General features: G+C 42.6%; 1 protein-coding gene across 1 annotated transcript in view; it reads left to right on the top strand.

Annotated features, from left to right (window-relative positions):
• The first annotated feature begins 5,783 nt into the window (after positions 1–5,783).
• The window catches only part of TP53BP2 (tumor protein p53 binding protein 2), a 61,674-nt gene continuing 42,772 nt past the window's right edge, over positions 5,784–24,685 (top strand). Inside the window, exon 1 of the mRNA XM_061187329.1 lies at positions 5,784–6,111. Coding sequence (XP_061043312.1) covers positions 6,085–6,111 — 27 coding nt within the window. The 5' untranslated portion in view covers positions 5,784–6,084. The remainder of the gene's footprint in view (positions 6,112–24,685) is intronic.

Below are 24,685 nucleotides of genomic sequence, written 5' to 3'. Positions count from 1 at the left end.
TGACAACAGAAGCTGAGGAACCAGGAGCCCCTGGTTCCATGACTTGCAATAAGCAGGGGATTATTTAAACCAAATCAACATACAGTCAGTAGCCAGACAGATGTCTTCAAAGCACTGAGTTTATTCTGCAAAGTTACCAATTTCAAATCATTTTTTCATGAATTTGGGGAGGTAATTACTGTTCCTCCTTCCTACCCTAACTGTCTCGGAGAGTATGTATGAGCTAGACCAAGCAAAGGCTTGGAGGCCATGTATGGAGTATTCTTTACCCTAACAGCAATAGAAAGCAATGGAAGGGTTTTCTTTTTTCTTGAAAAAATTTTTTTATTATCCAGAATTTAGAGTAAACACAAGAAGACAGAAAAGTATGATTAACTTCTGTGTACATTTATCACCTGGCCCCAATGTCCTTCAGACCTCAGTTCTACCCCATCCATATGCCCATCCACTTTGATTAAAGACCTTCAAGCATGGGAGTGACATGATTACACTTTTGCTAAAAAGATCATTCTTGTTGCTCTTAGAGCAGGAGTGGCAAACTTCCTCTTTAAAGGGCCAGGTAGTAAATATTTCAGGCTTTGCTGGACATACAGTCTCTGCCACAACTACTCAACTCCCCTGTTGTAGTGTAAAAGCAGCCACAGACAACATGTAAACAAATATGTGTGGCTGTATTCCAATAAAACTTTCCTTAAGGACACAGAAATTTGAATTTCATAGAATTTTCTTGTGTCACAACATATTCTTTTTTTGATTCCTCCCCTCTCCCTCCAGCATTAAAAAATGTAAAAACCGTATTTGCTCACAGGCAATACAAAAACTGGTGGAGGGCAGATTTGGCCTGTTGTTTGCCAACTCCTAGGGTGGAGAATGGATTGGAGCAAACCGGGCAGGAAGATCTGCCTGAGGCTATTGCAGGAATCAGGAACAAAACCTCACTATACCCAGCAAAGAGAAAAGAGAGCATGGTAAACACTGATTAAGTACCATCAATTCTACATTTATTGAGTACCTACCACGCCCAGGCACAACGTTAGGGCTGAAGATACACAAATAAATGAATAAACAAATAGCTTTTGCCACTGAGTCTAGTTGGGGAGACAAATGTGTTTTTTTCTATATCATATGGTAAGTACCATAATAAATAAATTACTTATATATATATAAATGGCTATGGAATATAGATGAGATATTGATTAATTCTGTTTGAGAAACATCAAACATGACTTCCAAGAATGATATTTAGGAAGGCACCTAAAAGATGAGCAGAAGTAGGGTGAAGGGGAAGATATTCATGGCAAAGAGAAAAGTGTGGATGGAGGCAAGGAGGCTTGAAACTCAAAATTCTGCCCTATCTCTGTCGTTTGGTTACTGCTAATTTGAAGGGAGTGTAGGAGAGAACCAAATAAACTTGTAGGCGAAGAAACCTGAAAAATGGAGTATCTGAGATTTCAAGAGGGAGCATAATTGGTAGAACACATGGTCCCACGCGATCGATCTTCTTCCACCTCCCTGACCACTCTTCTTGTTCACTCAGTGCCAGGCACACTGGTCTTTTTTTGCTGGTTTTTCTTTTTTTTTTTTTTTTTTGGCTGCACCCTGTGGCTCGCAGGATCTAAGTTCCCCTACCAGGGATTGAACCCAGGCCCTCACAGTGAAAGCGCAGAGTCCTAACCACTGGGCCGCCAGGGAATTCCCTGCTGTTTCTTTAAGATGCCAGGCACACTCCTGCCTCAGGCTCTTTGCCCTTGTTCTTCCCACTGCCTAGAGTCCCATTGCCTCCCTCACTTCATCCCTCAGAGGACTGCTCTGACCACCCTATCCAAAACAGACACTACGCTCTTTGGTTTACCTAGTTGTTTCCCCCGCCCCACAAAGCATTTATTATAATCTCATTCATTTATTGTCTAACTCCCTGACTAGAATCCAAGCTTCATGAAGGCAGAGTCTTTGTTTTGCAGGCTGTTGTGTCTCTAGAGTCTAGAATGGTGCCTGGCAACATTCAGGCACACAGAGTGAAATGAAGGAGAGGAAGGAAGCGGAGAAGGCTGCATGATGGGTTGGAAGTGGAGGAAAGGATATTGCAGGAGTGTAATGTAAGCTCCAATAGCCTCTGTTTTATTGGGTAAGGAAACCGGGAGTTCATCTTCTGAGCGGGGGAGGGATGCAAGGTTTGGAACACCTGAGGGAAATGGGAAAGAAAGTAACATGGGGAGGAAGTTGGGAACTCAAACATTTGAACTCAAGCCAAACAAGTGATTAATTGTACTGTGCCTGGGGCTGAGGTGAGACCCAAAGAGAACACAGCTCGTCCGCACCCAGCTGGTGGTGATTTGATTTATCTTTCTCGGAGTTGAATATAGAATTATAGAGTCGGGAGAAACGAGGACAGGCTCTCGGCAGAATAAGCAGGTGAGAGTGGGAATGAAGAAATAGGTGGAACTTTGGAAGGGAGAAAACAACCCATCTGAGAGCTATATGTGATGGCACAGAATCTGAAGGAATGAAACCAAAGCATAGACAGGGGTTCATTGGTTTCATGCTCAACGCTAAAAAAGAAAAAAAAAAAAAAGGAAAGAAAGAAAAGAAAAGAAAACAAAGCCCTCAACAGAAACACGCCTGCTATTTGGCAGCAGGGAATTCTCAATTGGCTGGAAGTGAGTTTTGGGACAAATCGCCAGCTGCTGTCCCCTTTTCTTCCTCTCCTCAGGAGAAACAGGCAGTAAAACAAACTGTTCGTGAGAACAGGCAGGAAAGAAATAGACCTGGGCCATCTTATTCCAATAATTCTCTCCTTTCTTCTACTGATGTTATTATTAATAAGCCAGGGCTGTCGATGCTCCCTCTAAATATAATTTACTATTGTGTGTGACCAGTTTTTGGATGGCAAAGAGAGATGTTTTCTCATTGTTGAGAACGGGAGGTTTAGTGACCGATATCCAGAATTTTTTTCCTGGATGACCTGGATCATGGTATCTTATACTTGTTTCTGAGATTTCTTTGTATGCCAGAAAATAATGAAAGCCAGCGGAATATGAGGTAGGTTTTTTTGTGTTACACAGTCCCTCCGGTTGCCAAAAGGGAGTCTTGCTTTCCACAAATGTGCTAAATTCCAGGATTAGGGTTTCTCTTATTTTTATTAAGATTCTCAAATTTAACATGATCGCCTCTTCCCTGCAACTTGCCACTCAGGGTCTTCTCCGTCTCAGTTGGTAGCAGCTTCCATCCTTCAGGACAAAAACCTTGAACTCACCCTTGACTTTTTACTCTCCTATTCCATATCTATCCTATCAGGAAATTCTATGGGTTCGGCCTTCAAAATACGTCCCACATCTGACCACTTTTCACCACATCCACTGTTACTGCCCAAGCCACTTTCATCTTTTGCTTGGATTATTGCAAGTTCTTCCTACAGGTTCTCTGCTAACTTTCTGTTTTCCACGGCAGCTAGAATGATTCCATTAAAATATGTCAGATCATGGTACTCATCTGTTCAAAATCTTTCCATGACTCCCCATTTCACTCAGAGTAAAAGCCAAAGTCCTTACAATGGCCCTCAAGGCTGTACATTATCCGGCTCCTTATATCACTCTACCTCATCTGCTGCTTCTCTCCACCTTATCTAGTCTCCTCCAGCCATCCTGGCCTCCTTGACGGTCCTGGAATATGCCAAGTAGGCTCCCACCTTAAGGCCTTAGCACTGGCTGTTCCCTCTGCCTGGAAGCCTTCATGGAGGCTGTAGTTCAGAGATCCCCAACTGCCCGGCTGTGGACCGGTACCAGTCCACGGCCTGTTCGGAACCCGGGCCGCACAGCAGGAGGTGAGCAGCGGGCGAGCTAGTGAAGCTTCATCTGCCGCTCCCCATAACTCGCATTCGTCACTCGCCTGATCTATCCCCCCACCCCTCCCCCTCCAAAAAATTGTCTTCCCGGAAACTGGTCCCTGGTGCCAGAAAGGTTGGGGACCGCTGCTGTAGTTCACTCCTTCAAGTCTGTGCTCACAGATCATCTTTTCAGTGAGGTCTACCTTGACCACTTGATTTATTTATTCATTTATTTTTAAAGTTTTTTTTTGATGTGGACCATTTTTTAAATCTTTATTGAATTTGTCACAATATTGCTTGTGTTTTATGTTTTGGTTTTTTGGCTCTGAGGCATGTGGGATCTTAGCTCCCAGACCAGGGATCGAACCCACACCCCCTGCACTGGAAGGGGAAGTCTCAACCACTGGACCACCAGGGAAGTCCCTTGACCACTTGATTTAAAATTGCACCTGCATGCCTCATCCCCTTAGCCCCTTTAATTTTTTTTCTTATAACTATATTTGGTAATTTAAGTAAGTATTAATTATTAATATACTCAGCTACTGATTTTTCCACCCAATTTTTGTTTTCTTCATTAATGTATCCCAGCACTTAGAAGAATACCCAGCATGTAGTAGGTATTGGATAAATATTTACTGAATAAAGGGATGAATTCCCTTTACTTGACTTAGGACAATCCTCTTAAAAAAGCTAGACTTTAAACTAGATTTTTGGGGAAATTTTAATACTAATCAAATTAGCCATAGTTTAATACTTAATATTTCCAGATATGTAGCTGGGAGAGTAGGATAGGACTTTGATGGAGATTCTGGTAAGGGATATATTGGACAACGAAAGAATTGTCCATCCTTGAGGCTAGATAAATCCAGGTGCTTCACTCCACTTAAGCTCGCTCACAGGGACAATTTTGCCAGAACTACGGCTTGCTGGAGTTAGGGTTCCCGGAATCTGTCTCCCTGGAACGTGGAAGAGGGTGCCTGAACCAGCTCTGCTACTCTTTCGAAATGAGCCTCTGCAATTCTCCTAGGCCTTCGCTTAGCTCCCTGCAAAGGGAGCAGTGTGTGGTCATATCCGAGACTGTCCTGAGGGTGTAACAAGCACCCTTCAGAGAGGAAATCCAGGACATTCTTGAGCAACAGAAAAGCAGCGCCTCAGAAAGCTGCTTTGCGCATTTCAAACTTTTTTGGTTTTATTTACTTATTTTTATTGTGGTAAAACAGACAAAATTGACCATTTTAGTCATTTTTAAATGTTTGGGTTTTTTGTTTGTTTTTAGTTATAGAAAGTCACACGTGAGTTCTAAATCATAATTTGGACGATGGCAAATGAGACGAAAGGCGACAGCCCGAGGACTCCTTCACCAGGAACTCTCGGAATGCGCTGTGGGCTGAGACGGCCCCGCCGATCTCCATCTTGCTGGGACGGGGCAGTCGCCGGGCCTCCAGGGACATCGGCCGTTCCTCCAGGGACATCGGCCGTTCCAGCCGCGCGGCCGGGTCCTCCCATGAGGTCCGGTCGCCTGGCTCCGGCCGAGCACCGCGGCAGCGCCGGTGGGAGGACCCGTCCGGGTGCCGAGTCTCGGCCCAAGGTTCAGCCTCCCGGCCCAGTTCGAAACTGCGGGGAGGTGACGGCCGCAGCCCCCGGGCTCCTCCGGCGTCTTTCATTATTCCGTCTTTCAGAGGCGGCCTTACAGTCCCCGGCCCCGCCTGCAGGCGCGCGCTCCGGTCGCTCCGCTGCGCGCCCCCGGCGACGCGTAGTCCGAAGGCAAATAAAGAAAAGGTGACCCGGCGCCCGCCGCCCCGGGCGCGAGCCAGCCGCCTCGCCTCCCTCCCGCCGCGGGCCCGCGCAGGCGCGCGCGGCTTCGTCCCCGCGGCCTCGTCCCAGCGGCCTCCCCTCCCCCAGCCAGCCTCGCGCGCCGCGGGCGGGGCTCCGCGCGGGGGGCGGAGCCGGCGCGGGCTCGGCGGGGGCCAGGCCCCGGGATTAGTTGGTTTCGGAGCAAAGAGGGGAGTCCGGGCCGTCGCGAGCGCTGAGGAGACAAAGCCGCGTCCGGGGGCCCGGTCGGAGGTGGGCCCGGGGCTCGGTGGCGCCCCAGACCGCGGGGAGAACTCTGCGGACCCGCACGCCGCCCCGCCACCCGCCGTCGCTTTGCAACAGGTCCGCCGCCTCCCGGGCGGCCTCCCTCTGCGCTCCCCTCCCCCGCACCGCGCGACCCCGGGGGCGCTTCCACTCGGCTCCGAGCCGCGGTCTGGCCACCCGCTTCGATGCGGTTCGGGTCCAAAATGATGCCGGTAAGCGGGCTGGCGGGTAGGGGCCGGGGCCGGGGCCGGAAGTGTGCGGGGTCGCGGGCGGGGGTCTGGTGCGCGCCTTCGTGCAGGTCCCGAGAGGAGCCCGGGGGCCTGAGTCCGCGTCGCGGGTGGTCTTTGCGTTGCAAACCTCGGGAGAGCTGCTGCGCCTCCATCCTCCGGGCTCTCCACCCCAAGCTCCTGCGTGCGGGAGCGGGGAGACCCTCACCGAGGGGAGGGGTTCCAGCAACTGCTCCAGAGTCGGTGAGGCAGCCACTCGGACTTTTCTTTTTCTCTCTGGCTGGGTCCTGACTTTTTGCAGTTCTTGAAGGTCAAGAACAAGGGAGCCGGGAATCTTGTTATTTGCTTTGTCTTTAAACAAACAGCTTTAAGTTGGAGTGAAATATACCTACTGAAAAGAGAACCCTTGCTTTTTAGTTGAATTTCGATCTTGATCGCTGTGATGGCAGCCAAGCCACTCTGTCTCTTTCTGGAAACTGGTTTTAATAAATGCAACCTCAAAGTTTTTGATCGCAGTAAACGCATTTGCCTGGTTCCTGCGGTTTCCCACAACTTGTTTAGCGAGACTTCTGAGAAGATTAGTGAGTTCTTTATAGGCTCTGTAGGCTTTTGACGTGGCCACCAGGACACAGGTGAACAGCAGGTTTGAGACATTTGAAATGCCCCTTTCCTTCAACGGTCGCAGAACCTGGAGGGTTGCAGTGGCTTATGCAGACTTCAGTAGTGTGTTTCCTCGAGGAAGTTGTACTTACACCTCTCCCACTGAAGCGGGATCATCTTGCAGTCATCCGATGTTTTCTTATGGCTTCATTTGTTAAGACAAAGAAACAACTTTTCTTTTACTTTTATACAATCTGTGGAATGAGTGGCGACAAATTTTGTTTATATGCAGTCACAGGTGCAGAATATAATATTCTGTCCCCAGGCCCCCTAGGTTGTGTTGAAGGAGGGCGTCCTAAACTTTCACGTACTGGTCACACTTAATTTCTTGGATTTGATAATTGAGTTTAGATGGTTTGGGATAGTTTGTCCTGCCAGTATTCAGGGAATTTGAAAGTGTTAATAGCATTATGCATCCTATTTTAGTTTAATACCTGTTTATGAAGTTAAGTTTGTGATGTGAATGCCCAATATTAAAATACGGACATTGGATAAGGGTGAGGGATTTTGCTGTTAAAATTTTTTATTCCTTGGATTTACATTTCTTTGCCTTAAAATAACTTTTGCAAGCTGTCTGTGAATTCTTCTTAAAAATAGGAGCAAGACAACAAGTGTGAGTTGTTGCAATATGATTTCTTCCTTGAAGAAGGAAGGTATTCTTTGGGCTTTCTTAATGCTTATGAAAGTTTTCTTTCTCCCAACTACATACCAGATCATCACAATCTATAAAAATTTATGTAGCTCTTTAGACTATATTTGAAATTTAGCAGCATGGTTCTTCTGACTGCCTTTCCTAATGTCAGTAGGCTCTTAATGAGAGTCTGTGTGGTGTGATGGCATGCGCAGTATTTGCTCAGCTCCTACCTTTGTGACTGTAGCCTTTTTTCTTTTTTACTGATTTGTGCCTCAATTTCACCATCTGCAAAATGGGGATGATAGTAGCTCTTAGGGTGGTTGTGAGGATTAGTGTTACTGTCTATGAAGCAGTTAGTGCCTTATTGCCTCGCTTAGAATAGTTGCTAGATAAGAACTTCTCCTGAATTTGCAATATTGGTTAAACTGGAGATTCTTGTACTTGCGACACATAAAAAATATGAAACAAATTTTCATTTAGTAACCTCATGTTATATGTGTCTTTATCCTGTAATGTTTGGGGTACTTGAAAATAAGATTGTTTTCTTAAATATATTCTCCTCTTTAGCTTTTAATATGGATTTTTATTCCACCAAGTGAGGTTTTGAATTTATTACTTTGAAAAATTCTAATTTATCAGGAAGAGCATTATGCTTAATATGGAAAAATGGATAGTCTCAGAAAGTAGATAGTTGCCTTGATATGCTTTCTTGTTGGGGTAAAATGTACGTAACATAAAAATGACCATTTTAACCGTTTTTAAGTGTATAGTTCTATGGCATTAAGAGTACATTTTTTTGATTTGCTTTTAAAGGCATGCTAAAAATAATTTGCTGTTGATATTTAGACTGCATTATATTAAAAATGTGCAAATAAATTGTGTTCATGTGTTTTCTCACCAAATGTTAGAGAATCAAGTGATTTTCTTCCATGTGGGACGTGAAGTGATACTTGGACCCCAAACCAGAAGGGGATGATGCATTTTAGCAGGCTAACTAAAAATAAGTAGACAAGCGCTGAGGATCACAATAGAGGAAATGATAGGGTACTGCAGAAAAGGGGGTAATAATTACACTCATTTTCAGATACCTGCCGTAGTTAGTATGTCTGGTTCTGTGATATTTCCACAACTTGGTGAGGAGAAACTGATTATTCTTTCATACTTGACACCTTATTTTTTCTTCATTAAAGAAAGGGTCATTTGCAGTTTGACAGTATGGCTTTTTAGTGAGCCACTCTCATATTGTATTTACTTATCAAATAAAGGGAAATCATCATTAAAAGCAAAATTTCTCAGCCATTTAAAATTATATCAGATATCTTTTTTTCATTACTTTCATTTTGTGAAGTATTATATTCAAAGAAGAATATTTTTATGAAGGAGCTTAGCTAACTCTATAAGCATTCACTGTTCTTTTTAGATATAGTTTTATAAAAATTTTTGTTTGTACTTGCTGCTGAAACGTAAATTAACAAAATGTACACACAAAAGCACACACAGTATTCTGCAGTGCCACATGAAAGGCCAGAGGACTTGAATTTGCCTGTCTCAGTGGTTGATGTCATATATTTGGCGTTTATATCTAGCTGTGATGGAAATGAACTGCATCTGTGCTGTCCAGTATGGTAGCCACCAGCCACCTGCAGCTACTGCGCTTGAAATGGGACTAGTGGGACCAAGGAATTGAATTTTTTAAAAAAATATATTTAATTTTAATTACATCGAAATAGTCACATGTGCCTGGTGGCCACTGACTGTATTGACAGTGCAGTCAGTTTGACGAAGTGGCACAAAGGATAATTTTACATTTGAATCCCATATTGCAGCTTCACATTTACATTAATAGTTTAAATGAAATAGTGATGGCCTGTTTATCCCTAATGACTTGGAGAATGGTTTTTCCGATTATTTAATTTAGTGTTCTGTTTAAACAAATTTTATCACGTAGCCCTAATACGGATAATATTTTCGAGAAGATAATAGCTTATTTTAAAGAGCTCAGTTGAACTAATCATGATTTATTTTTAGGTTTATGGCTTCTTATCTTTTGGTGCTTCAGAGGTATCGTAATTATTTCTAGTTATCCCATGATGCTGTGAAATAATATCTGATTATTTGAGCTTCTAGTCTGGGGAGTCTGGGACCAAAAAAATGGGATATTGTAGTAGCTCCTTTAGAAGTTTGATACCTGGTCAGTCAGATTTATATATTTCTAAAGGCAACTAGGTGCAGCTTCGTTAGCTGTACAGCCCAAGAGCTTAACTTCTGCTGAAATACTTGTATTATTTTCATGTAGAATTGCTGGTTTTATTTGCACATATTTTCCCAAACTGAAATTGTGTTTTGAAATTACGAACCTTTCAAGTTATAGCATTGGAACATTGTATTATTATGATTATACCATGTCCTGAAATAATTTCTTTTTGTTGTTGAGTAGTAATGTAGTGAGTTAGTTTAGGTTTTATTCCAGAAGAAAGTTTAAGGTAGGTTCTCTATAGAATTGTAATTCTCAAAGGCTGTTAAACAAATCATCTATTTCAAAAAATGTGCAAAGTATCTCACATTTCATGTGCTGTAGTGAAATTTGTTGCCTTGTGACTTCTGCTACACTAATTAAAAGCTGAAAAGCATTTACTAATTTCTGTATTTTTACCTGTTTCAGAGAAACCAGATTTAGACTTTATAAAGAAACGTAGCACAAATGTATACCTGCTTATATTTAAAAAATTAACTTAGAACTTCTTTATCTGGGAGGGACACGGGAGGGTCATTTATTCATACACTGCTTCTAGGAAGAACTGTTTTCTCTCCCTCTTCACGTCCCCTGCCCCCCAGCAGCAGACAGTAAAAACAAGAAAACAAAACCTCTCTTTTCTGGAGCTTTTAAGGAATACTGTAGACCTTTATCTCTTGGTAATCTACCATGGTGTGTGAGACTCCTGAAAAAGTCTTTCTAAAGCTAACTTAACACTGAGCCATTCTTGCAGCTCATGTGAGGTCCAGCCTCTCTCCAGCTCAAATAGGGTAACTGCGTACCAATACATGTTGGTATGATTTGCCATCATGTATTGTAAACCTCTCACCACCCTCCTCTACTAACAAGTATCACAAAGAATATGAAGAATGGGATATAAGAATTCAGGAATCCAGCGTGTTCTTTTCAGCTCATGCCATGTAGTCAAGTCAAACATTATTTAAATACTTCTTTTTTTGACGGTGTGCTAGGTACTGAACAGAACATTTTCCTTAATCAGATGTCGTTGAGAAAAGCAAACATAGATGACAGACCATGTGAGAGGTATACTTGCGCTGGAGTGGTAGGTGAGACAGTAAAATTTTTCATCTTGTTGGGGAGAGCCAAGAAGTCTTAGTCATTAGGAGATCCTTTAGGAGCACTGAGCATTAAGGAGGATTCTTAAAACGTTCTGCATACTGTCTTATCAAAAGAAAACTATCTTATCGAAGAAATGCAAATTCTCAACATAGTTAGATCATGTGCAAGAAAAGTAGCTTCGCAGACTCAGCCACTGTGGCCATTTTTAGCTCTTTTCTACATAAAATTTATCCAAAAAACAAATGATTTATTTGGTTAATGGAACCAGATTTTCATTGAAAATGTTCATGGGGCCAGTAAGTACTGAACTTTCCCTTTTGAAATGCATATTTCAGTGGTTTTTCTAGAAACAGATTTATAACTTAGTACTATTTATTTAAATTTGAAACATTTCTACCAGAAATCCCTAAGGTGCAAGTTTAGGAAAGTAATGGAAAACCATAAGGAGTAAACTATTGTAGAATACCAGTTTAAACTGCTAGTGGTAAAAATAAAAAATGGTCAAGACAGTGTAATGGTCTTCCACAGTGGAATGAACAATTTCTCTGTAAACCAGCATGGTTGAAAGCCCTATGCTCTCATTTCCCACCCAGGATGGAGAGGGAGCTTCTCCTGGAACCCCTCATGTGCCCAACACCTGCCTCGAGGTTAGGCTGCTCATCCCAGGTAATCTCCTTATGACCCTGTGAAGCGAGGCTACCCCCTTCTCATACAACAGATAAGGAATTTCAAGCTCAAAGGGCTTCGGTAATTTACTGCAGGTCACTTGGCAGAAATGAAATGAAAACGAGGTCTGCCTGTGAAGAAATGTTCTAGAATGGTTTTATTTTTGTTTTGTTTTTTTTGGCTGAGCCGCATGGCATGTGGGATCTTAGTTTCCCGACCAGGGATTGAATCCATGCCCCCTGCAGTGGAAGCCCGGAGTCCTAACCACTGGACCACCAGGGAAGTCTCTCTAGAATGTTTTTATATACTGGACAGGACAGTAGCCATGATGTTCTTTTGGCTAATGATAACTTCAAATATTGCTTTTCAGAGCATAACTATAATTATTTTTGACGTAGAAAAAGGAAAACAGAGGTATCTTCCCATATTTAAATCCAAACTGGATGAGAAGATTGGTAAATGTTTCTTATCAAGTTTCGACTGATGTGGAGCTGACCTCACCCTGTGCAGAGTAAACATCTCAGTGACTATTATTTTTTTCTATGTCTAATACTTCCATAGAGATTTTAGTTCTTCCACATCAACAGGGAAAGAGAAGGGGTGTAATGATTACCCTTTTTTTTCCTCTTCTTTTTTTTTAATGTTTACCTTTTGTATGAGGGGTGTTGGATAATCTTTCTTTCGAAGGTATCTTTAAACAGGGTGTGAAGGTGATGAGGTAGGAAAGAAAGGGCAGAGTAGAGTAGGCGTGTTGGGAGCCGTGGAGGGCAAGGAAAGTGTGGCGTCTGCTGAGAGATTGCCATCGTCATTGTGCAGTCATTTCCAGTGGCTTGAGAGGTACAGCAATGACTCGAAGGAATGCCCACTGCTGGTGGGATCTCCGGACGGGGGCAGAGTGACAGCATCTCCCCTTGCTGCCCCAGGGTTGTCTGTATAGTGAGGAATAGTGATTCAGTTTAATCAGATGAATTTATCGGAAATAAACTAGGGACTGATGTCAAACGAAATCACATTAAATCATCGCTCTTCATTCTTCCTCATTAACCTGCTGATTGTTTTTGGATGGCCTTTTGGAGACAACATCTGTTCAACAGGTATTTAGTGAACATCCACTATATTCCAGCCACTGTTCTAAGTGCCATGGACACAGGAAAGAAGAAGAGAGTTTTCAGGGAGCTTACCTTTCAAGAAGTTTAGTGTGGGGCTTGGAGGGGGGCAGATATGGAAAGTAAAAAAAACAAAACATGAGAGTTATGTAGGATTTAAATAGCATCATGTGACTGGGATGGCTGCTTTAGATTGGATGGTCAGGGAAGTGACATTTCGGCTGAGACCTGAATGACAAGAAGGGGCTGGTCCTGTGAAGATTTGTGGGAGGGGCATATCAAGTAGGCAGAATTCCCAGGGGCTGGTGCAAAGGCCCGGAGGAAGCAATGGGGATGGTGAGGCTGGAGATTAGCGGGCTGGGGGCGAGTGGCAGGAGTGGAGGTGGAGAGGTGCAGCGTGTAGGCTTTCCTGGGCTGGGGCAGAGATTTTAGGTGCAGGGGAGGGGATGTGGCAGCCACTGGAAGAGTTTTAAGCAGTAAAAGTGACATAATCTGAGAGATTAGAAAAGATCCCTCCGTTGCTGTGTGAGAATGGATGATGGCGGTGCCAGAGCGAAAGAACTGGGAAAGGTGCGAGAGACTGATAACCCACGTCATAGGAAGACTACAGAAAACCACCTAAGATGGATAAAAGCGTTATCACACCGAGGGCCCAGCTGTTAGCGTGAAGTGGCTGTGGACTCAGTCCACGCAGTGTGTGACTTGCTCTAGGTGTTCAGAAGCTTCAAGGGTGAGAGAAGAAACAGTAACACCTGCCCAGGGTTGGGATTAAGACCAGGACAGGGATGGGGAGGGTGACGTGTCCACAAGCTCCTCCTGTGGGACGAAAGAGAAACCAGACTTTTTATATCATTAGAGAGCTCTGCAGAGCTTGAGAGAAAGCCTTCTTCTGTCCCCGTGGTTCTTTAAACGGAGCGGGGCACATCAGGTTTCTTACAGAAGCCATAACCCTGCAAGTGTTTTACAACAACTGTGCCTTTGACCATGTGACCACGCCACCTTGGAAGCTTCTGATACTTTCACCTACAAGTTCCTTGATCTCCTTTTTTTTTTTTTTTTTTTTTTTTTTTAGCGCTGTGATAATCTTCATTTTATTGACAGATACAAAGCAGCCAGCGATCTAGGAAATTCAAGTCAGAGGTGACTTGAATTCTAGAAAGGGTCTCCTCGTGCCAGTGTTTTTCTGCACCACAACAATATCTAGTTGCTAACTGATAGCTGGTTTGTGATGTGTAGGTCGTTTTTTGGTAATTTATTGATCTCCTGGAAAGGGGGGCTATTTTGGATAACACTTTTATTTTAAAGGTAGATAGGATCCTTTCTCTGGTAGGTTTTGCTTGCTGCTTTCAGTGGTCGGGAGACCTGGGCGTTATCCTGCTTTCCTTCTGTTCTTCTGTTTTCTCCCATAGTGGTTTCATCACTGTCACGGACCCCTCCTCTCTAGCCCCTGGTGCTCCTCTTCTGCATTACCCCTCGCCTGCCTGGACTGGGGTGATCCTCTCCTTATTTATCTTCTTACCTTTACTGTTCTTCATGCCTTCAATCTATCTACACACTACTTTGTGGTGGTCTTTCTTACACTACTTCGTGGTGGTCTTTCTTTCTTTCTTTCTTTTTTTTAATTAATTAATTGATTTATTTTTGGCTGCGTTGGGTCTTTGTTGCTGCGCGTGGGCTTTCTCTAGTTGTGGCGAGCGGGGGCTACTCTTCCTTGCGGTGCGCGGCCTTCTCATTGCGGTGGCTTCTCTTGTTGCGTAGCAGAGGCTCTAGGCGCATGGGCTGCAGTAGTTGTGGCATGCGGGCTCAGTAATTGTGGCTCGCGGGCTTTAGTAGTTGTGGCTCGTGGGCTCTAGAGCGCAGACTCAGTAGTTGTGGCGCATGGGCTTAGTTGCTCCCCGGCATGTGGGATCTTCCCGGACCAGGGCTCGAACCCATGTCCCCTGCATTGGCAGGCGGATTCCTAACCACTGCGCCACCAGGGAAGACCCCGTGGTGGTCTTTCTGAGACAGCAGTCTGTCTCTTCCTCCTCCAGAATTCTTCAACACTGACTTGTATTACTTACAGACTATGATATAAACTCCTTAGCTAGATACAAAGTTTCTTTATTGTCTAGCCCAGTGGATTTCGATTTCAGCCTTTTTGTGTCAAGATAGACTTCCAGAATATTTTGCCTCTCAGTGGGCAGTGGAAGTGATTGAAAGACTCAAAACACAGAACAAGTCAGCACTTCAAACCTAGCACCCACCATGGAGGGGGAGTAAATAGTGTGTTTGCTTTGTGCTGAATGGAAGAGCGGCTACCTCCTCACTGCTCAGCCGGCCTTCCTTCGGGATCGAGGGGCAGTTCTGGAAGATCTGCTCACCACCTCGCACGTGCTCCCAGGGACCCTGCATTAGGACTGTTTGTGGGGCCGGATGCGTTTTCCTTTCGCTCCTGGTAAGTTGCACCTTCTTGTACATTGCCATCCACCACCTGCTCTGCACCATCTGACTTTGCCATAATTTTCTGTGTGTGTAAAACAAGTTTTGTACGTTGTAGGTTTCTACGGCGCAGCTGCGGCTCACGGGTTGAAAAGTGACCTGTCTCTTCTGTTTGTCCTCCCACCTTCCTGTTTCAGCAGTTCCAGGATTGCAGTGATGACAGCATGCTAGGTTTCCTCACGCCTTTACATGTGATGTTTTTCTGCCTGGATGGCCCTCTTCCTGCTTGTCTTACTCATCCTGCAGTTTTCGGTTCAGTAGTATTACTTGAAAGGAGTGGTTTTTTTTCCCTGTTCTCACTGCACGTCATCTGAACCTCCACCAGGAAGTTCTCCCGTTGTCACCTGTTTGCTGTGCCCCTGTGTTGCTCTGTGTGCTGCTTGAGTGTGTGGCTGGTCCTCTCGTCTTTGTGTTTCTAACACGGAGCACAGTGTGTGATACACTGTGCGCTTTTAATAAATGTTGTTTGGGTGACGAATGTTCTTATTTTTGATTTTCTTTGGTGAGGGTAGTTCTTGCCTATTTAAATTTGTGTCCATAGTTGGGTTTTAAGCTTTCCCAGAGAATTTCACAGAGGTGAAATCTTTGAAAATGGAGGACCACTTCCATAGCAAAGTGCAAGGTAGGAAGGAAAGAAGTAGAAGCAGTGGGTTGGTTGTACTCATGGCATCATGGATGGATCTTAAAAATACACTGCTTACAGGGAACTCTACTCAATACTCTGTAATGACCTATATGGGAAAAGAATCTGAAAAAGAGTTGGATATAGAGCTTCCCTGGTGGCGCAGTGGTTGAGAATCCCCTTGCCAATGCAGGGGACACGGGTTCGATCCCTGGTCCGGGAAGATCCCACGTGCCGTGGAGCAGCTAAGCCCGTGCACCACAACTACTGAGCCTGTGCTCTAGAGCCCGTGAGCCACAACTACTGAGCCGCGTGCTGCAACTACTGAAGCCCGTGTGTCTAGAACCCGTGCTCTGCAATGAGAAGCCACCGCAGTGAGAAGCCCACGCACCGCAACAAAGAGTAGCCCCCGCTCGCCACAACTAGAGAAAGCCCACTCACAGCAGCCAAGACCCAACACAGCCAAAAATAAATAAATAAAATAAATAAATTAAAAAAAAAAGAGTGGATATATGTATATGTATAATTGATTCTGTTTGCGGTACAGCAGAAACTAACACAACGTTGCAAATCAACTATACTCCAATAAAAACTATAAAAAAAATACGGTGCTTAGTGAATAAAAGCAAAAGATAGAATGAGGTCTGTAACAGTATCTTTATGTAAAACAAGACACATGCCTACAAGACAGCAGTACTCAGTTTAGAAGAAAGCATACTAACCAACGTTAAGCTTACAGAATGGTTGAGATGGTGAGATGGAGAATGAACTAGTTGAATATATTTTTTTAGTTCTTTTACTTTGTTGTTTGTCTATGACAGACATTTAAAGCAGAGTAGCCTAAAGCTTTGGTGGAATTTGAAATCTATCTAAATCAGGCTTCAGGCATAGTTGAAAAGGAGAGAAAAGATTTCTGAGGTTATCCCAAAGTTAGCAGAATGCTTTGTTTTCTTCACTTGAGACACTGGCTCTGAGAAAGCTCACTTTGAAGTTATACCACGTGTTCGCATATAAACGCTTCTTATGCCTGATGACGTGAACATACTCTCTTCATGTCTGTCTGCTGTTCACGTTCCCATCTTCTGGGGAACTTTGAATCTTCGAACCACAGTATTGGTTCAGTTGAACAAACACGTATTACTGATTTGCTATGTGTAGTATTTTGCGGGGGGAGGAGAAAATCTGGGAGGAGGAAGCTAAGGACCAAAACCTCTGTCCCAAAGGAATTTATAGATCAGTAAGACAAATGAGACAGGGATCCAAACAACTGTGGTGTGAGTGGTTGTGTGAGAAGCAAAGAGAAAGTTTATTTCCGGCTGGAGCTGTATATGTGTGGGAGGGACGGGGTTGGAGGCAGTTTTATGGCTTTGAATTATTCGAGAAGGATAGGGATGACTTTGACACTAAGGAACAGGGTGGAGGAAACGTGAGCTATGCTAGGGAGAGAAGTGAGGAAAAGAGTGGGTTTTCTAGATTTCTCATTTGGTGATTTGAGGCCCTAACTGTGGGGCAGATAATTTAAAATGTGTTTTGGGTCTTAGTATTTCTTTCTTTCTTTCTTTTTTTAATAAATTTATTTATTTATTTTTGGCTGCGTTGGGTCCTTGTTGCTGTGTGCGGGCTTCCTCTAGTTGTGGCGAGTGGGGGCTACTCTTCATTATGGTGCGCGGGCTTCTCATTGCTGTGACTTCTCTTGTTGCGGAGCACGGGCTCTAGGCGCGCGGGCTTCAGTAGTTGTGGCGCATGGGCTCAGTAGTTGCGGCTCATGGGCTCTAGAGTGCAGGCTCAGTAGTTGTGGCTCATGGGCTTAGTTGCTCCGCGGCACGTGGGATCTTCCTGGACCAGGGCTCGAACCCGTGTCCCCTGCATTGGCAGGTGGATTCTTAACCACTGCGCCACCAGGGAAGCCCCTGGGTCTTAGTATTTCTTGAAATTGACCAGAAATTCCTTGAAATTCAAAATCTGCAAAGATAAATACCATTGTATATGAATCTGATTTTTTAAATTGAAGTATAATTGATGTTCCGTATTATGTAAGTTACAGGTATAAAATCTGTGATGTTTTGACATTGTCACTGGGTTAACCATTGGCATTATAATAGTTAATATACACTATACAGATTAAGGTGCACTGCTGTTATCTGTTGGTGAAACAACTAATGCTTTACTTTATTTACAGCACGTTACCCAGAAACTTAGCTTCGTGTTACGTCCCTGCTTATAACCCCCTAATGCAGTGGTTCTCAAACTTCAGTGGGATTGCTGAGCCCCACCCCAAGGTTTTCTGAGTCAGGAGGTCTAGGCAGGGGCCTGGGACTTTCTGTTTCTGACAAGTTCCTAGGTGATGCTGATACTGTTGGTCTGGGGACCACACTTTGAGAACTACTGTAGTGACTTTTCCCTCATTCTTCAGCCCGCATCCCTATTCTTGACCTACAAGGCCCTGCATCAGCTGTTTACCTCTCTGCCCTCGTTCACACGTGCCTGTATTCCTGATATACTGGCCTTCTTTGTGGTCGTGCAACAGGCCAAGCCCGTCCCCCATCTCAGGGCCGTTGCATGGAATGTCGTCTCCGGATGTTTCGAGTGGCCGGCTCCTTCAGCCTCAGTTCAGCTGCCCCTCCCCAGACGCCTCCCCCAACCATGATTGGACGCTTCCTCTCATCATCTGCATCGCTTTCTGTCACATCACCTTATACACCATGCTCATTTGTCTATCATCAGTCTCTTCTTCCCGCCCCAAAGAGTGCAGGCTTTCCCATCACTGTGTTCCCAGTGTGACATTGGTTCTCAGTAAATCCTAATGGATCAGTGGATGAAAGATGTTGAAGTTAACAAGGAGTTGGGATTGAGAGGAAGGAGAACCAGTAACTTCTTTAGAGTGACTGACGTTGATGGGATAAGACTCCTCTTAGTCTCAGGGGAGGTGACTGTTCTGTTTACGTAGATGAAGTGGTTATGTAATCAGATACCTAAGACCAGCTATTTTTCAGTATGTAATGAATTTTTCCCACAATTAAAGTAACCACTTCATATTTGCTGTGTCATTTTCCCCAGAATGGTAATTATCTCAGAAAATGATTGTGTACGCTAGGTGACACTGAATGAATGGTTAGGATATTCCACATGTGATGAACTTTTTTAACAGTACTGTTCAAATTGGTAGACGAATGTGTCATTGATTTCTAGATTCTACTCACTTGCTCTTGTGACCAAAGAAATAGCTTATGATGTAAAAAAAAAAATCCATTGAATATGATTTTATAATTTTTTTTTTAAATAACTCAGATGTCTCATAGAAACTGATGGACTGATGTTTAAAATATTCCATTCTAAAAAGGCAGTACATGTGGTGTATGAGTGGTACACTTAGTGTAGAAGTAGGTTTAAATATCATTGATCTTTAATACAACATTAGTAGATGTAACTCATGGTAATTGATGAAGATTTAATAAAGCAGTTTAATGGCCTCGAGAGTAAACTCTAGGCAGGAGAGACGGCTCAGAAGTCATAATAGGCCTCTGTAAGCAGTGATCATCTGATAACTGTGATAAGGTTGGACTGATCTTCAGGGAGGCTGGAGAGTATCTCTTTGAGGGAAAGGACTCAAAGGTGTAGTATCCCCTCTGCTCCTGAGGGAGGCTCCACAGAGACCTCTGTTGGGTTGCCCACTGAGATGGGGGGAGAGGCGGAAGGGCCGACCAGGCTGGGATAACTGGGGTAACGGGACAGCACACTTCCTACAGAAGGCTGGCAGCCCAGCCCGCCTCTAGGATGGCACACTTCCTACAGAAGGCCGGCAGCCCAGCCCGCCGCTAGGACGGCACACTTCCTACAGAAGGCTGGTAGCCCAGCCCGCCTCTAGGACGGCACACTTCCTACAGAAGGCTGGCAGCCCAGCCCACCGCTAGGACGGAGTGTGTCCAAGTTGGGGAGCCAAATGAGCCACCCAGTGTTTTCGGTGCATGGTCCCTGCCAGCAGAGTGACCACAGGAGCAGACAGCCGGGACTCTGAGGAGCAGGACGCTGAAAATCCCGGAAGATCGGAACTATCTGCATCTCATTTCTAACCCCTTCCAGGGTTGTAAGCCATAGTTGGGCTGAATGGCTCCGTGCGTTTGAGAGACTGAAAGAAGCTTTGGTTGTTGTTGCTATGTCTTAATCAAATCCCCTTTCTATATGTATGAGTGTTGAGAGAGGTGTTTTTCTTGACCAGTTACAGGAAGCCTAGTAGCAGCATCCTCTTCTAGAAGGAAGTCTGGGGGCTTCCTTCATTCATTGCATTCTTTCTCCACAGAGGAATTATTAAATACAAAACCCATCTTGACTTTAATCTCACTACTAGCATTATTACCTGGCTGTCCCTATGGTGAGTTTCCTGTGAGTTGTAAGATTGGGGAGGATTTATGTCACTCTTTTTACAGATTGTTCAATTTTTTCTAAAGGGCAATTTTTTCTCCTCTTACTTTCTTTTTTTTTTTTTCCCTCTTAGGTAATCCTAAGCAATTTGAGTTTTTGTAAATCAAAGCTCTGAAGGTATTATTGCAAAGCTTAATTTCCTTTCTCTGACAGGGAACGTCTTAAACTCTTTTTTTTTTTTTTTTTTTTTTTTTAAACATCTTTATTGAAGTATAATTGCTTTACAATGGTGTGCTAGCTTCTGCTTTACAACAAAGTGAATCAGTTACACATATACATATGTTGCCATATCTCTTCCCTCTTGCATCTCCCTCCCTCCCACCCTCCCTATCCCACCCCTCTAGGTGGTCACAAAGCACCGAGCTGATCTCCCTGTGCTATGCGGCTGCTTCCCACTAGTTATCTATTTTACATTTGGTAGTGTATATATGTCCATGACACTCTCTCACCCTGTCACATCTCACCCCTCCCCCTCCCCATATCCCCAAGTCCATTCTCTAGTAGGTCTGTGTCTTTATTCCCATCTTGCCACTAGGTTCTTCATGACCTCTTTTTTTTTTTTTTTTTTTCCCCTTAGATTCCATATCGTCTTAAACTCTTAATTCTTTTTTTCTTTCTGTGGAACTTCACATGGTTTTTTCAATAAAAGGAATAAACTTTGGCCTCTGACACAAGTAAATTTCTTGTAAATGCACGGGCCAGTTTTTTTTTTTTTAATTTCCTCTTGGAAAAGTCTTCCAAATTTTAATCTGAAATAATTCCTCTTTAAAATGAGTCATTCTTGTGTTAATAGCATAACATTATAGTTACAGTGAATACATGTCCTGTAAAAATGGAACTCTCAAAAATAAATCTTTGATCTATTCTTTTTAAATGAAAATTGTCTGTGATTTTGGATGTTTGGAAAGGCAAGCCTTCCTTCAGACATGACTTGGGTGTGAATTACTGTGCACAGCGTGTGGGGAGGTGTGGCCTGGCCCAGCTTAATATAGTGTTTGATCTTTCCCTGAATCTTCTTTCTCTTCAGATTGATCACTTTAAGAATCGAACCACATTTACTGTTTTTACTGAAATATTTTCACATTCTTTTATCACAGTTTGTATTGTGTTATGTGTACCTTTAAATTGTAAATTATTGTAAAAATATATTAACGTTGAGATTTAAACAAATTTAAAGTGACATCTATACCCAATCTCCTAATACCATGGATTTCACGTACGTATTCCATACAAGTCAGTTCCTGTGTCCATACGTTTTAGACTTTTTTTTTTCTTTTAATTTATTTTTGGCTGCGTTTGGTCTTTGTTGCTGTGCGCGGGATTTCTTTAGTTGGGGCGAGCGGGGGCTACTCTTCGTTGCGGAGCGCGGGCTTCTCATTGCGGTGGCTTCTCTTGTTGCGGAACACGGGCTGTAGGCGCGCGGGCTTCAGTAGTTGTGGCTCGTGGGCTCTAGAGCGCAGGCTCAGTAGTTGTGGCTCACGGGCTTAGTTGCTTCGCCGCATGTGGGATCTTCCCGGACCAGGGCTCAAACCCGTGTCCCCTGCATTGGCAGGCGGATTCTTAACCACTGCGCCACCAGGGAAGTCCCCAGATGTTTTAAATGGTTACAATCTACAACTTAATATTACTGTTTTATAACTTTACCTTACCATTTTTCTAACACTATACTTACAGTAGTTGGTAGCTGGGTCATAGTCCTTCTAGCAGTTGTATTTTAACTTACTTTTCCATGCTTAACTTACTGGATATTTAGTTTTCTATCTTGCTGTTTATTGATCTAGCACTGTAGTGAAAATCTTCAGGCATTTAGAGTTTTTCTTCATTTTATTTATTTCTCTAGGGATAATTCATGAGGTATACATAAATTTATGGTTTTTGATACATGATTCATTTTACTTTCCAAACGGGATTTTTAACAATTTTTAGTACCATCATTATGTCTTTGAATGAATCACTTTCCCACAACCTCATCTCTGTTAGATCTTATCTTTTAATAGAAGACTAATTTAATAGTTGTAAGTGATGCCTTGTTGTTTTAATTTAATTTATCCCCCCACCCCCAAGTTTTACCATTTGTATTGCCCTATGTGATCTGTCTGTTATAGCCTCTGCTCTTAAGTATACTCTAGATTTGACTCCTGTTGTTTATTGGGTAATCTATTCTCTTTGTGGCTCATACTATAAAAAAAATGAAGTTCTTGATTTACAAGTTGGAAAGAAGTTAACAGTTTATGTCTGTATGTCACTGAGAAGGGCTGACCAGCTTTTAAGGGAAGAAAAGCCATCTTCTCTGTTCCATCCAAGCTAGACGTCGTGAGCATTTTCAGATGCCCCAGCAATTTATTGTCCTCATAGCCGCAGGTACAGCTGTAAAGGCTCATGTGTTGTTTTGTTCTGATTATTGCTGCACTCTTTATGATGAAATTAATTTACGTCACAAGTTCCCAGGAACACAGTTGTGAGTCAGTGAGAATAACCAGGTTTCTCACGGCAGCCTCCCAGGGGATTTAACTCTAGGGAACTCCATTTTCCTTGCTTCCATATGGGAAAGAAGCTAAGGAAGTCACCCCTATTTTCTTGAGAATATGGTGTTTTAAAAAATCTAAAGTGTCAGGAAAAGATGGCATTTTGGAAGTAAGGTTACTATAGATTATTGTTTTGTTTTTCTATTATTTCTTTATGCTTTCCATTAATTTATGCCTCTTTGTTGAAACCTCAGTCTACCTCAGATCACATTCATCTTTCTCCTTTCTGAATTTCCGTTTTACCTACAGCCTCACTCATGTAATTCGGTACTAAATTGTTATCTAATCTTTTCATGAGTAAATTTTATTTCTTTTAAGAGATTTTTATATTTCTCACATAGTAAGTATGTAGTAGGCATTTTTAATTGTGATATAATTCACATACCATAAAATTCACCCTACAGAGTATATAATTCAGTAGGGTTTTTTTTTTTAGTATATTCACAAGGTTATCACCACTAATTCCAGAACATTTTCATCACCCCAGAGAGAAACTCCATCCTCCAGAGTCACTCCCTATTCCGCCTCCCCCCAGCCGCTGCTAAACATTAATCTAGTTTTTGTCCCTATGGATTTGAATATTCTGGATGTTTCTTTTTGTGTCTGGCTTCTGTCACTTAGCATAATGTTCTCAGAGTTCATCTATGTGTAGTATGCATCAGTACTTCATTCCTTTTATGGCTGAATAATATTCCATTCTAATGGACATTTAAGATATATTTCTTGATTGTTTATTTTTAGTCCCCAGCTAAAGTTAAGGCAGTATGGTAACCCTAGAAAAGCATTGTCAGACAGATATTTGCCTTACATATCTCACAGCAAGGGCCCAGGGAATAAAAATGGTACTTTATGTTTATCTTACTAATTTCATTATTGAGTCCTTAAAAAATCAATTTTATTATCCAAGTGATGTTTAATCATTCTAGAAAACTTAAGCATAGATAAGCTCCCCCAAATTTATTTCATAGTCTTAGCACCAAGGCATAACTACTGTTAATTTGGTGAATTTAATTCCAGGCTTTATTTATTTATTTTTTTTGCATGTATTACATGTATGTATGCACATATTATATTTTTCCATTTGTATAGTAAGATATGGTGAATACTGTTTTGTAATAAAACAATACATAACTGACACATTTTTGAAAGTTTTGCTCTTTGTGCTTTTTCCTTCTAAAATGTTTTGGTATCAGATGCTGAAAACTTCTAAGATTTAGCAGTTTTATTTTTCATCATTAAAGATCATGAATTCTTGGCCACAGTTGTTTTCAGAAGGACTTAGTTGATAGAATAGGCTAAAATTTCTTTCTTTAGTAAGTTTTCAACATGCTGATAAAACTGCTTCATCAAAATGAAATAAAAACAGCTTCATCTTGATTTTGTTTTATTTTTTAGGTAATCAAATTACATTTTGAAGAATTCTTTTATCTTTTGTAGCACAGTACACTTATGAAACAAAGATGAAAGGAAAGTAGCAATATTAAGAGCATGTGTGCCTACTTTTTCTCAGGTTAACATGATAGGTTAGTTTAACCAGCCCTCTGTTTTGACCCTCTTTTCTTTTTTCTTTACATTCTTCTTTTATTTTTTTTTAATATTCTTTTCCATTATGGCTTATCATAGGGTACTGAATATAGTTCCCTGTGCTGTACATTAGGACCTTGTTGTTTATCCATTCTCAGTGTAATCGTTTGCATCTACCAACCCCAAACTCCCAGTCCATCCCTCCCCCCACCCCGCCACTTGACAACCACATCTTTTTTCTTTTTTGCTCCTTTTCCAAGTAAAGTTAAGAAGAGAATTGATACCTATTGAGAAAATGCCTGTTTCACTTCCTCTATAAAATTTGAAATAGTTACAAATTATCAGTAAAGCCCGTAATTGTGGGCAGATTATAATTAAAAGATTTAAAATTATAAGTGATATATAAATGCAAATGATATTTAACCTTTAAAACTTGGGGACATACTTAAAGTCTATAAATTTAAAGATGGGTGAAATGAGTTTTAAAGGTTGATTTCAAATGGTGTGATGCCTTTTTGTTCTGATCAGAATTTTCTATAGGTATTATGGCCATCAGGAGCAGCTGGACCCGGTGGGTGGTCCCTCTCC

Source organism: Eubalaena glacialis, chromosome 3 (assembly GCF_028564815.1).
Source record: "Eubalaena glacialis isolate mEubGla1 chromosome 3, mEubGla1.1.hap2.+ XY, whole genome shotgun sequence".
NCBI classification, from domain to species: domain Eukaryota; kingdom Metazoa; phylum Chordata; class Mammalia; order Artiodactyla; family Balaenidae; genus Eubalaena; species Eubalaena glacialis.
Note: the sequence above shows the minus strand (reverse complement) of the source record. Positions and strands in the feature narration are given on the sequence as shown.